General features: G+C 34.6%; 1 protein-coding gene, 1 long non-coding RNA gene and 1 pseudogene across 4 annotated transcripts; 2 read left to right on the top strand and 1 right to left on the bottom strand.

The window, feature by feature from the left end:
* The first annotated feature begins 9142 nt into the window (after positions 1-9142).
* LOC110654870 (transcription factor DYT1-like) lies at positions 9143-10291 on the top strand (annotated as a pseudogene).
* Positions 9550-11328, bottom strand: LOC131176026 (uncharacterized). 3 transcript variants are annotated; one of them, XR_009146170.1, is made up of 4 exons: positions 11190-11310; positions 10492-10562; positions 9761-10164; positions 9550-9653 (listed from the first exon to the last, which is right to left on the bottom strand). It is a non-coding gene; the product is annotated as an uncharacterized LOC131176026 (long non-coding RNA). The 3 variants fall into 3 exon arrangements; XR_009146171.1 differs by lacking the exon at positions 9761-10164; XR_009146169.1 differs by lacking the exons at positions 9761-10164; positions 10492-10562 and having other exon boundaries at positions 11190-11328.
* Positions 11329-11568: 240 nt separating this feature from the next.
* Positions 11569-13869, top strand: LOC131176025 (uncharacterized). The gene is made up of 2 exons (XM_058141074.1): positions 11569-12917; positions 13564-13869. The coding sequence occupies exons 1-2, from the start codon at positions 11954-11956 to the stop codon at positions 13599-13601; spliced, it is 1002 nt and encodes a 333-aa protein (XP_057997057.1). The 5' UTR covers positions 11569-11953; the 3' UTR covers positions 13602-13869.
* The last annotated feature ends 780 nt before the right edge of the window (positions 13870-14649 follow it).

Genomic DNA, 14649 nt, shown 5'->3' with positions numbered 1-14649 from the left:
CAATTATGCAATTGGAGCTGTTCTTGATCAAAGAAAAGACAAAAGGGCTTATGTTATTTATTATGCTAGTAAAACACTGGATGAGGCTCAAACAAATTATGCAACAACTGAAAAGGAATTCTTAGCAATTATCTTTGCATTGGAAAAGTTCAGACCTTACATTATTGACTCAAAGGTGGTTGTATTTTCAGATCATGCTGCTATTAGGTATTTACTCCGTAAAAAAGAGACTAAACCTAGGCTCATTAGGTGGATTCTGATGCTACAAGAGTTTGATTTAGAAATTTGAGATAAGAAGGGAGCTGAAAATATAGTTGCGGATAATCTTAGTAGGTTGAAATTGAATGATGAAGAAATGGATGCAGTCCCTATTAATGAGTTTTTCTTGGATGAACAACTTTTCTCTCTTGTTGCTAAACTACCTTGGTATGCAAACTTGATGAATTATCTATCTTGTGGAGTTTTACCTATAAGAATGACATGACAACAAAAGAAAAAGTTTTTGCATGAGGCAAAATTTTATAGATGGGATGATCCTTTACTCTTTAGGAGATGTTGTGATGGTTTAATAAGAAGATGTATTCCTGATGAGGAGATAGAGAGTGTTATGCATCATTGCCATGCTTCTGATTATAGAGGACACTTTGGAATCTGTAAAACAGCTAGTAAAACTCTTCAGGCTGATTTCTTTTGGCCAAACCTTTTCAAGGATTTAAGGAAATTTTTGTTAGTGTGATAAATGTCAAAGGAGTGAAAATCTATCAAAAAGACATAAAATGCCCCTAAATGATATTCTTGAGGTGGAATTATTTGATGTATGGGGAATAGATTTTATGGGCCTATTTCCTCCTTCATATGGTAATAAATACATTCTAGTTGGAGTCGACTATGTGTCAAAGTGGGTAGAAGCTGTTGCAACTCCAACTAATGATGCTAAGGTGGTAGTGAAATTCTTAAAGAAATTTGTCTTGAGTAGATTTGGAGCTCTAAGGGCTGTAATTAGTGATGGGGGTTCACATTTTTGTAATAAGCAATTTGAGAGCTTAATGAGGAAGTATGGTGTAGTGCACATGATAGCTACCCCATACCATCCTTAAACTTCAGAACAAGTTGAAATTTCTAACAGGGAACTCAAACATATCTTAGAGACAACAGTGAGCAATTCTCGAAAAGATTGGTCTGTCAAACTAGATAATGCTTTATAGGCATATAGGACTGCTTACAAGACCCCTATAGGAACTACTCCCTTTAGGTTGGCGTATGGTAAGTCTTGTCATTTACCTGTGGAGCTAGAGCATAGACCATATTGGGCCATTCAGACCTTGAATTTTGATCTCAAGCAAGCTGGTGAGAAGAGGCTATTGCAACTTAATGAGCTTGAAGAATTGAGGATGGATGCCTATGAAAATGCCCGTATTTATAAAGAAAGAACTAAAGTTTGGCATGATAAGCATATCAGGAAAAAGGAATTTAAAGAAGGTGATTCAGTTTTGTTATTCAACTCAAGATTGAAATTGTTCACAGGAAAACTTAAATCAAGGTGGACTGGTCCATATAGAGTTTCTAAAGTTTTCCCTTATGGAGCAATTAAAATTTGGAGTGAAAAATCTGAGAATTTTAAGGTCAATGGGCATAGATTGAAGCATTACACAACTCATTTTTAGTGAAATGCATGAAGAGTCCAGCTAAGGACTATAAATTAACGCTATTGGGAGGCATCCCGAGTTTTTTTATTTTGCTTTTGTTGATTTACTTTTATTTGCATTACTTTTATTTTTGTCTTAAATCTCCCCAAATTCAATTTTTTACATTGTTGAATTTTGTCTTTTGTAGATGTGTTTCAATGGATGAAGGTTGTTGCACTGCTGGGGAGTTACTCTTAATCTGATATTTTATCCATTAACTCTCTCAAGATTGGTTTATTTTCATTACTTCTTGTGCAGGACCCCTTCTTAGTTTATGCAGAACAATTTTTCAGTAAAAAGGGTCTGCAGCATATGCTATTTGCTTCTTTGTTGAGGTTGGGCGTGTATCTTTTATATATCTGTGCTTATCATGTTGATATGATGGTAAGTGGGTCATTTTAGTGGTTTTGAACTTAATTGTGTTATGTGATTCAATGTGCATATGCTGCATTTTATTGGCATAACTTGAGGAGCCTAATTTCTTTTGTGGATAAGTGCAACTTTGTGCAGATTTTTATTGAGCTTTAATGTGCTAGAATGTTAATTTGCAGGGTTTAAGTTGAAATGGCATAATTCACAAATGTCTCTTATGCAAAAATTACTTCTACAAACTTGTAAGGTGCAATTGTAATGGATTCTACATATATTGATATTTTTTTATGATAATTTCTCATGGTTTATGCTTCATAGGGTTACATTTTTTCATTCTCATGTATTTTTCAAACTTGCAAAGCATTTTTTATTATAATCTGAATCTTATTGAAATTTGCATAAGTAACTATATAACTTATGCAGCTTTCGGGTCTCACTTTGCCTTAATTTTCATTCCTGCCGAAACCTTTATAAGCTCTTGCATAACTTATGCAATCCTGCATAACTAAATTCTTGCCATTTCATTTCTTACTGAAATCTGCATAAGGGCATGCATAACTTGTGCAATTCTGCTTTACCACAAATTTTTCCATTTCCATTTCTGTCGAAACTTGTATAAGTGTATGCATAACTTATGCACTCTTGTATAACTTCAAATTCTAAAATTTTCATTTTTGTCGAATTCTGCATAACCAAGTGCATAGCTTATGCACTATTGCATAACCAAATTTACTAGGATTTCTTTTCTGCCGAAACTTGCATAAGTTATGCACTTTTGCACAACTAACTTTTTAGAATCCCCATTCTTGCCAAAACTTACATAAGCACCTGCATAAGTTATGCACACCCATTTTCCCCTTATGCACAAATTTGCACGTCCTGTGCAAATTAAAATTTTTGCATAACCTACTTTCCCACCTCCCACTTCCTGTCATTACTGTTCACAACCACCCTCTTTTTCATTTTTCTCGGCATCAATCCCTCACTCCCCTACCTTTTCGTCGATCGATACCCTAACTTCCCCTCTATCTCTTTTATTTTCTTCTTCCCTCCTTCATTCCTACCATTACGACCACCACTACCATGGAAACGCCTCCCCCTTCCCCTCAAGGCTCTCCTCTCCAAGTCACACCCCTCGCTATGCAAGCCCCCAATCTCGATTCTCCTCCATAACAAACCCCTCCACCTCCTCCTACATCCACCTATGAAAGGAGAATCTGGTCTAAATCAACCCGACCCATGGCATCTGCACCACCTCCTGCAAAACGAAAGGACCCATCTGCTACTCTACTTTCTGAGCCTACACCTAAAAACCCCAGAACTTTGACTTCCACACGATAAGGGGCCGGTGCTTCTGCCTCTACCCCATATGCCAAATCTCCCTCCTCTAGCAAGAAGCAATCTTTAGTAGCCGCAACACAGGTATCCAAATTTCCTTGGCCTCTTCCTGATGCAACCCATAAGGCAACTTTTAAGAGGCTAAAGGATAGAAAAGTGCAACCCATTAGGTACATTTCTACAGATGCCCTCCAATCTGTTGGTTTATTTGATAATGTTGTTGCCTACCTTGATGGTCTAGGTTGGATGAAATTTGTGCATAAACAAGAATTAGTTTATCCAGCCCTACTTTTGGAATTTATTTCCTCATTTTCTGCTACTTTGAAACTGCATGAGATGGATTACAAGCCAACTATTAAATTTAGGTGCTTAGGGCAAAATAGAGAGCTATCATTAGACCAATTTCACGGTATCTTTAGGTTTGCTATTGATGGATTGTTTAGGGTCCCATATACAGGCATAGAGGTAGCAAATAAAGGTGTTTGGAATGCTGTTTAGTTTTAGAGAAATATTACAAACCAATCTCAGGGTTTTTATGTTGGCAGATCCAAGACCTCCCAAATAATAGAACCAGCACTTAGATTTATCCATAGGCTTATTACTAGCACTATCTTGGGCCGAGGGACTAGTTCTGGTGCTGTTGGAAAATCTAACTTGTTCATGCTATGGTGTGCTTTTCACAAAGTCAAAATATCTCCTGGTTACTTCTTTTGTGAACATGTATTGCACACTGCTACCAAATCTGTAGGTGATATAGTCATGGGTGGGCTCATAACTATTATAGCTAAACATTTTGGCTTTGATCCGGAAGAGCATCCTCTACCAGCACTTTTAGACACTCTATATTTTGATGCTTCTCACTTATACAAAACTGGATTCAGTTTGCCACCATCTGACATTGCACAACTAGTAGCAGATACAGGACCATCTGCACAGCCAGAGGCACAATCTGCACCAATAGTCCAACAATCTTCTGCTGAACCTGCACCACCTACTCAATCTGCACAGGATACCCCAGCAGAATCTGCACAGCCAATACCATCTGTAGCTGGACCCTCTTTCTCCACAGCACTAAAGCCTTATTCACTTATCTTGAGAGGCTCAGTGATGATGTATATTTTGTGGATAGAAGCTTGAATCTGGTCTTGATACCCTTAAGGATCGTTATGATCATCTCTTTGATCTTGTTATGGAGACTAGAGACAAGTAAAAAGAGTTGAAAGAGATGATGAAGCAGCTTATGGCTTTTCTGGGTATGCCACCTCCTCCTCTATCACCCCCTCCAGAGCCACCCCTTCAGCAGCAACCAGCTCCATCCAGTCCTCTAGCAGCACCTTTGGACAAGAGCAAAACCATAGAAATAGATTAATTTTTATTTTGATCTTGTTCAACTTCTAGGAGTTTTTATTTTTAGAGGTGCTGGAACAATTCTAGGTTGTTTTGAATTCTATTTTCTTAAAATACATTTGGATGGCTATTCCATTGGTTTTCATTGCTTATATTTGCCTCTGCGATTCCTTTCTGCATGCTTGTTCATAGATTGTATATACTTACATACCTGTGCAGTTGTTTTCATTTTCCTTGATATATCATTATGCTGCAACTTTTCAATATGCTGCATAGGCTGTGAAACTACTTATGCAAATGTTCTACATAGCTTGAGCAGTCCCTTATGCAACTCATGCTATACTGCACAACTTATGCACTCTCCTTATGCACCTGTTCTGCATAGTATTTATTCTGCATAACCTGTGCAGCTTCCTTATCCATCACCATCATCTTTTAAATTCACATTTTAGATGATAAAATACTGCTCTATACCAAGTAACTCTTTCTTTTTGCTTTTAAATTTAACTATTCCTGGTTATTCCTCTTTGCTTTGATTTTTCATGCTGCATTGCCTTAGACATTGAGGACAATGTCCAATTTTGAGTTTGGGGGTGTGCATTTTGATTTTTGCTACATTTTTCAAATTTTGAGTATAGGAACATCTCATCCCATTGCATTTGTATATATATATATATTGTAAATATTTTACATACACATCCATACATACATATACATAACACATTCACATACACATTATACATCACTTAGAAATGGTACACATTGCATACAAATAGATTTCTTCCATTTAGTTAATGCATTGCTCATGTTTAGGAATCATGCATCCATGAAATAAAATCTTTTACCAAATCCCTTGAAGTAATGAGAAGTTGCCTATGAGAGTGATTTGACTTACCTTAAGTTGGGTTTGTGGATTAAAAGTTTCCTAAGAGGTGCAAAGTTTTGAAGTGTTTATCGCTTGCCTATATCTTCTTAGCCAAAAAGCCACCCAACTAGTCCTTTAGAGATTGGAGTGTTTAGAGGGAGTTATTGGATAAAAGGTAGTCAAGTGATGTCTCACCAATCCTAAAATAAATTTTCTAAACCTTTCAAGGCGAAATATTAGCTTGTACTTGAAAAGGGAGATTATTATAGGCATTCTTTGATTTAAACCTTTTCATTTCAAATCTTTGGCCTTTTTCCCAATTAAAACGAACTCTTGTAAACCCCTTTGAGCCTTCATATTCCAAATTTTTCTTGAAACCCTTATTGCTACCTAGCCAATGAACCAAACACTTCAACCTTTTTCATGAGAATAATTATTCATAATATTAGGTATACTAAAATAAATAAATAAATAAAAAGATATAATGAAAGGGAGAATAAATGTTTATCATCTTGTAAAAGTGCTAGTATATGTGCTTTTCACTATTGTCATTCAAATTGAAAGAAATCCACCCAAAATAATTAAAGGAAATGAGTTTGGGGGTGACATTTTTAGGGACAATCATCAAGAGAAAATATAAGATACAAGTTTAAAGTATCAAAGTGTCCCTCCATTTTATGTATTTTGTAAAATATGCTAGCACTTGAAAAAAAAAATCTCATTGTGTATCTCTCTCCTCTTTATATATATATATATATATATATATATATATATATATATATATATAGAGGGGGTGTATCTTATGTTTTTAAGATTGAAAATATTCTCATACTTTGAATCCCTTTTACCCTTTTTCTTCTTAACCTCATTTTGAACCCCACAGCCCCATTACATCCCTAAAAGACCTTTGATCTCTTGATAGTACTTGCTACATTAGTGGAGATAAGAGTAGGGAGTTTGCCTATGGAATTGGAAATTTATTCATTCACTCATTAAATTCCATCATTCTATATAGAGACATTTTGGCTATTGATTGTTCTAGAATTCCTTTTGAGCATGACTTTCTCTTTTGATTGGTTGGTTTGGGAATTTAGGGTGATAATTGACTTGATGGCTAAGCGGTGAAAGCTTGGATAAGCATTAGATTCTCTGCATCTTGAAGGATGGGTATATGGATTGTTGGTATGGCTAAAGGTATGTTAAGTTACTTTAATAGGTGATTTTCCTAGCTCTTTGGACAAGGCACCCCTAAAAAAATTACACTATATTTTAAAGTTTGCTTGAGGACAAGTAAAGAATTGAGTTTGGGGGTATTTGATACATGCATTTTGCATAATCAATTAGGTTAAATTTCATGGCCATTTCATTCACTTATTAGTCACTTTTAGTCAATTTTATTAGTTATTTAGATAGTTTTTTATAATTGTCAATTTTTAGATTAATTTATAATTTTACTTTGTTTTGTAGGAAAAATGGTATTTTTGAGGGACTAAAAAGAAATTATGCCAATGAGGAGTGATTCCTACAGCCAAAGATATCAAAAACAAAGTTTGAAAGTTGAAAAATGCAAGGTGGCCGAAATGTGCATAACCTGCTACATAAGTTATGCAGTTCTGCACAAGAAGAATAAGCAAACTCCTAAACCTGCTGAAATCTGCATAACTACTCTGCATGACTTATACAAGTTCACGTTCTGCTTATGCAACTTCACGAAAAACTGTATAACTTATGCAGTCTCGCACTCTGCTTATGCATCTTCATGCAGAGAGCCCAAAACCTGCCGAAAACTGCATAAGGGCCTGCATAACTTATGCAGTCCACTTATGCAGTTTCATAGAAGTCTCCAAAGCTTGTAGAAACTGCACAATCAACTTGCATAGCTTATGCAACATCACAGGGAACACCTGAAACCACCAATTTTGTATGAAATCTGTATAAGAAACTTGCACAACCTATGCAACTCTTCATAATGAGCTGGCAGAAGATTTTCCTCACGTGAACTTCACCTCAAACACACCATTTTAGGGTTACTTGTAAGAAAGATATAAATATGTCCTTATCTAATTTCAGAAAGAAAAAGAGGAAAAAGAAAAAAAAAAAAAAAAAAAGGAGCAGCAGCAGAGGAAGAGTAAAAAAAACAGAGCAAAAACGTCACCTCTCCATTTCAAAACCAGATTTGGAGTTTTCTTTCTTTCTTTCCTATTTCCTACCTTTCTTGTATTAGATTTCTTAGTTCTTAGCATAGATTCAAGTTTTATTTCCATATTTACTCAGAAATTCTTGTAAATATTATGGATAGTGAGTAGTTTTCACTAGATTCTTGAGTTGGGATGTAATATTTGAGATATTTTGTAGATTTTGATTGGGTAATCCATATTATGTGGTTTTAATGAAGTTTTATTCATTTCTTGTGTGTTCAATGACATGCTTAGTGTAGGATCCCATTAAGTATTGTTCTTAATCCACGGTTGAAGCACCGAAAGGAGAAAACCTTGTGATAGATAATCAAGAAATTGGACTTAATTAACTTAGATCTAGAAATAAACTAAGGATTAAGAGGATTTACAGATTAATTAAGGAATTTAATGGGTCTCGATTAATTTTAACTCCACGAAAGTAAGATTATATTGATTAAGGCACTCTTTGTCTCACTCGAAAGAGTATTCAAAGAATTTAAGGATTAATCTCCTTAAAACCCATAAATTCCATAAGATTTGATAACCAATTTAAAAATCCCAAAATAGCTTGAATATGAACTCCCAAACTCCGGAATTGCCCCTTTTATCATTGTTAATTTCTAATCGAATTTAATTGCTTGCCATTTTAAATCTTGCTATATTTTAATTTACTTATTTTAATTTGCCGCAAATTTAGTTGAATCATTACATTGTCGATTAGATTATTAATTTTGCATATATAAATTTCACACTTCAATATCTATCAATTTATTGCTTTAATTTCAAAAATAGTTCAAATTAGTTAATTTTTGTATAAAAAATTTGATCATTAATACAACTTCTCGTGGGAACGATATCTTTTCTATATCACTTGTATGATCCGTGCACTTGCGGTTGGGCCACATCAATCTTAATAGCCCAAATAGCATAGCCTTCTCCAAAAAACACTGATGGAGTAGGAGCAGAGTATCCACTTGAAGCCATCACTCTCAGGTCTAGTGTTTAAGGTTTTTTAGTGCAAGGAATTCTTACTCATTTTCTCTCTTTGTTTCAGGCCCTTAAAGATCATAAGGAGCTCTGATACCACTGTTACAATTCTGGAAGTGAAAACAGAGCAGAGTAAGTAGATAAAAAACTGCAAAGAACCAGTTTTTTGAAGATAATACTTCTCTCATATGGAGAGTTCATTTTACAGGTCATATATATGCAAAAAGAGAGTTACATCAGTCAATACACACCACCTACTGCTCTAACAACTACAGCAGTAATTAAATAACAACTCTCAACAAATTAGGCAGCAAATTAAGCCCAACCATACATGACCAAAGGAGCTGTTACATCAGTACAAAATACACAGCTGTGAGGACATAAACATAAACCAAAATAGCTTCTAAGTATTTAGGAAAAATCTCATTACATCAACAGAACCAATCATTATAGAAAACTTTTGATAACCAACATTGACTAGACATCTCCAACAATGGAATTCGCAGGCTCTACCATTAGTGAGTTATGCAATACTCAAGAAAGTAGCGGTAGAGGAAGACTGGGATGGAGAAGGATCGACTACGATGATACCAGAGAGTACAAGTCCAAGAACCTTCATGCCGAGAGGAGGAGACGACAAAAGCTTAGTGACAGGCTCCTGGCATTGCGTTCTTTGGTTCCTATTATCACAAATGCAAAATTCTTCTAAATCCTTCATTTTTTTTTCATTAACTTGTCTTGCTAAGTGTGGATTTTTGTTATTTTTTTGGCTGGCTCAGATGAACAAGGCGACCGTAATTGAGGATGCAATTACTTACATCCAGAAGCTACAGCAGAATGCGAAGCTTCTTAGTGACCAGCTTCTTGAAATGCAGTCATCGTCTGAGGAGGCAATAGTCAAGACAATGAGTGATGAGATTAATGCTGCAAAGGAAATGAAGCAATTTGGAATAATGGTTTGATTAAAATAATTTCACAACTCCTTTTACCTGAAAATTTTGTTATGTCACTCTTTTTATTTATGCCATTTTTTGTAGGAAGATGTTCAGGTGACTAAATCGATGGGAATAAGCTATGGATTAAGATTATCTTGGAGAAGAAAAGATGGAAGTTCACCAGATTAATAGAACCCATGACTTATATCGGCCTCGAACTCTCTGACACCAATGTTACCACCCCTTAAGGAGCAATGCTTGTTTCGTCATGTGAGGTACCTGATAGTACTTTCCGAACTCAAAACCTCACAGCTTTAAAGATCAAGATGGTACTCTGCTTCTCTAATATAACATTAATTTTTAATCAAATAGAATGTTTTGTGGTTTCAGGGTAGTTGTGGGGATACACTGACAGTTGACCACACTAAGGAGCTTCTGCTAGAGACCATCGGAAGCATCTGGAAGGAAGAAAGATCAGATTGATTAAACTATTGATGGATCCATAGTAAATGGGCTTAAAAAATATTACTTAAATAGTTATATTGTGATTCAACATTGAGATGCAAGGACAAATTAGAGGCCAAATTGATCTTTGATGTCCAACATTAAGACAAAGAAAATTTTATTTGGACAAAATTACTTCAAATTTTCATTTTTTTTAAAATCAAATTAACCCAAATATCTGATAAGGTTATAAAATATTATATTATGTAAAAAAATAAAAAAAAATTTTAGGAATTTAAAATTTAAAAAAAAAAAAATCCTTATCAACAATCTCAACCTACCTTTCACGGGCAGAGATTTTCTCATTCAATCCTTTCTTCTTACACAACGGCAATTATTGTGAACAAAAAATCTGCAAAAATAATTTCGAATTGAAATGCCTAAAATCATGAAACAACCATAAAGAAACCTGGGTTTTGTTTGAAAGAGGACTATAAAAAGCCAAAATTAGTTAATTCTTGAAGCCATCTTAATCTTCTCCTTAACACAAAATCTTAAACATTTTCTTCAAGTTAATCTTGTCTTGTTTTTTCTTTTGGATTTTGTTTGGATGATGAGAAAGATTTGAGAAAGAAAAGAAAATAAATTGTTCACTTATCTTGCCCGCCACCATCTTCTTGCTTGGAACCAATGTAACGGAAATTCTTCAAGTTTTGATGGAATGATTTGGTTTTATTTCTGTTTGGATGGTGAAAAAAGTTGTTGTCTAAGTTCATTTTCTATGAGATTTTAGGACCTGAGTTCTTTCTTGTTGTCTAAGTTCATTTTCTATGAGATTTTAGGACCTAAGTTCTTTCTTTCTTGATTTTCTTTGTTCCCAAACATAATTTTTATTAGTTCATTTTTCCTTTTTTCTCTCTAAATCAATATGGAGAATTTCCGATCACAACACCTCTACAAGCTGCTAAAACTAGATTTTTTTCTCAGCAATTATTTGAGCAACAGCCAAAAACAAATCATAGAAAAAAAGAGGAAGTACCTGAAATTGACTCTTGTCAGTTTGCTTCCTGTTAACCTTGAATTTCTGTCTTCCAAAGATTGAACCTTCCCCAAACACCACCTCCCCTCATTAGATATCACAGAGTACTCAAGAGTCCAACAAATGGACTCCATTTGAAGATTTCAAACCTACTGGTAATTTCAATATCATATTTGGATCTTTACTCTTTACCCACCTTCTCAAATATATTAAAAATAAACACTCAAATCCCACAGCTTTACTTGACAAGGAAACGAGAAAAACATCAAAAAGAAGACAAACTTGCTGCTTAAGTATAGATACAGTGAACTTACGAGTAAAACTTGATAGCTGCTGAGATTTCTTTAAAAGACTCAAGATGTAATGATGTTTTTGTTTCTTTTTTGATAAGTTAATTTCAGTCTACAAGTAAGCTTATTACTTGTTAAAGTTAAGATGCAGTAGGTAATGCCCTCTTTTGTCTAACCATGTACTTGTCAAAGCTTGTATAAATTATTAGTTATGAATGAAAAATGCTGAGAGCCTTTTCCAGCAATTGTAAGATCTGTTTTTCCTCTCTTCTCTTCCTCTCTGCTTTCCTTAATTTTTATGACATGATATCAGAGCACCATTGATCTTTCTAGGGCTGTGAGTGTTTAAGAAGAAAACCAGCAAGGCTTCCCCTCCTTAAAAGACTCCAAACACCTGATAACTAAAGAAATGGCTTCCAGCAACTATGAGACCCAACACCTCTACCTGAGAATCCTTCTCTTGCACAGATCAAGATGCATAGTGAAGAACGTGCAAAGAAATTTAAGGCTCTGTCAACTATCCATGCATCTGTTACAGATGTAATATTCACAAGAGTAATGACTTGTGAGACGGCAAAACAAGCTTGGGACAAGCTTAAGGAGGAGTATCAAGGTACTGACAGAACAAGGCTCATTCAAATGCTGAATTTATGGAGGGCGTTTGAAGTTTTAAAGATGAAGGATGTTGAGACTATTAAAGATTACACTGACAGACTCATGAAGTTTGTAAATCAACTGAGATTGATTGGTGAGGAGCTATCTAATAAGAGGATTATGCAAAAGGTTCTTGTTAGTGTTCTTGATAGGTTTAAGTCCAAGATTTCAACCGTGGAAGAAAAAGATCCTTCTCAAATTACTCTAGCGGAAGTGATTAATGCATTTCAAGCTGTGGAACAAAGAAGAACCATCAGACTTGAAGATGCAAATGAAGTAGCCTTTCAAGCAAAAGTTAAAGACAAGGACTCAAGTGGCAATGGAGGAAAGAAGCAATCTGGAGAAAGGAAAGAGAAGGATAAAAAGGATGGTGATGGTAGTAGAAATGGAAGAAAAGGGAAGTTTCCCCCATGTCATCACTACAAAAAGAGTTCCCACACTGAAAACTATTGTTGGTACAGGCCAAATTTGAAGTGTAGAGCTTGTAATCAACTTAGGCATGTAGAAAAGGTGTGCAAAAATAAAGGTAATCAGCAGGGACAGCAAGCACAGGTGGTGGACAACCAAGATCAAGTAGAAAAGAAGTTGTTTGTGGCTGCATGTCATGCTACTAATAGTGGCAAGGGTTCTTGGCTTGTTGGTAGTGGCTGCACAAGCCATATGATATCTGATGCTGGAATTTTTAGGCATTTGGATAGAACCTACTACTCAAGAGTCAAAATGGGAAATGGAGAGCATTTAGAGGTGAAGGGAAAAGGTGTTGCACAAGTGGAAACACCATCAGGTTCAAAATTTATTTCTGATGTGCTCTTTGTACCTTCTATTAGTTAAAACTTATTGAGTGTAGGCCAAATGCAAGAGAAAAATTACACTTTGCATTTCAAAAATAAGTCATGCATTATATTTGATCCTTGTGGTTGTGAATTAATGATCATTGCCATAAAAGACAAGAGTTTTCTAGTAAATTGGAAGCAAAACTCTTTGCATGCTTATTCAAGTTCAGTTGATGAATCTGCTCTTTGGCATAGAAGGCTAGGTCACTTTAGCTTCTCTACTTTGAAACATATGCATGAGAAAGAACTTGTTAGTGACTTGCCTGCTATTGATGATAATGTTAGTGTATGCGAAACTTGCCAATTTGGAAAACAAACCAGGTTACCATTTGTAGTTAGCAAATGGAGAGCTGATGAAAAATTGCAATTGATACACTCTGATGTTTGTGGACCTATGAGTGTCCAATCTTTGAATGGCAGCAAATATTTTTTATTGTTCATTGATGATTTTTCCAGAATGTGTTGGGTGTTTTTCCTTAAACAGAAGTCTGAGGTTTTGGCTCAAAACTTTAAAGCTTTTGTTGAAAAACAAACAAGTTGTAAGATTAAAGCTCTGAGATCAGACAATGAAAGAGAGTATGTATCTACTGATTTCAGAAGTTTTCGCGAACAAGAAGGCATTCAACACCAGTTGACTACTCCTCACACTCCTTAATAAAATGGGGTGAGTGAAGGGAAGAATAGATTGGCGATGGAAATGACAAGATGTTTATTGCATGAAAAGGGTCTTCCTAAGAAATTTTCTGCTAAGGCAGAGTACATTTCAGCTACTGGTGGAACCAATCAAGCAATTTGGTTGAGAAAAATTTTATTAGATTTGGGATAAGTCCAAAGAGAAGCTACTATTATTTTGGTGAACAACAAGTCTGCTATTACTATCACAAAGAATCCTGTCCAGCATGGGAGAACTGTAAAAACCCATATACAATTATTATTTATTATTATTTTATTTTAATTAGCTAATAATAATTTAGTATATTTATAAAATATATATATTTTATTAGATGGTCTGCTTATTTATTTTTAGATATATAAATATATTATTTTTGAAATTAAATATATATCTGCAATCTGAACAACCCAGTTCAATAATAACTCTTATCCCATTCTACACCTAATAGAACTCTCGAAATATATATATACCCTAATCATCTCTTCTGCTAAACTTTGCTCTCAAAACCTGTTTGTCACCTCCTTTCTCTATCAAATACTCTCAACAGAGAATCCCTAAATTTTTACTTCTCTATTCATCACATTCGATTCTATTTTCAAGGTAAAAATTCTCATTCTTTATTCAATAATGGGTGAATTTAATTTTATTTTCTTTCATTAATTTGTTACAACTACCCTAGAAATTTATCTTTTTTTTCTTTGATCATTAGTATTGAATTGATTGATCATAATTATTATTAAATAATAATTAATTGTTATATATATATATATATATATATATATATATATATATATATATATATCAATCAGTATAATCATTCCTCCCACATGCACAAATCCTCCACCGCAAATCAGCAAAGCAAAACGTTCATCCCACATGCACAGATCCAATTCCGCAAATATATATATATATATATATATATATATAAACATTTGAATCCCCTTGTATCCACGCGTTTGAATCCCTTTCGTCCACGTCCGTCCAAGGTTTATATATATATATATATATAT

Source organism: Hevea brasiliensis, chromosome 18 (genome assembly GCF_030052815.1).
Source record: "Hevea brasiliensis isolate MT/VB/25A 57/8 chromosome 18, ASM3005281v1, whole genome shotgun sequence".
Lineage (NCBI taxonomy): Eukaryota > Viridiplantae > Streptophyta > Magnoliopsida > Malpighiales > Euphorbiaceae > Hevea > Hevea brasiliensis.
This window is presented reverse-complemented; position numbering and strand designations above follow the sequence as displayed.

Bases quoted from the DNA above. Each gene is read 5' to 3' on its own strand.
- LOC131176025 (XM_058141074.1), top strand. From the start codon at position 11,954: ATGCATAGTGAAGAACGTGCAAAGAAATTTAAGGCTCTGTCAACTATC. The intron at 12,918-13,563 runs GTTCAAAATTTA...TACTGATTTCAG, and splicing joins ACAAGTGGAAACACCATCAG to AAGTTTTCGCGAACAAGAAG.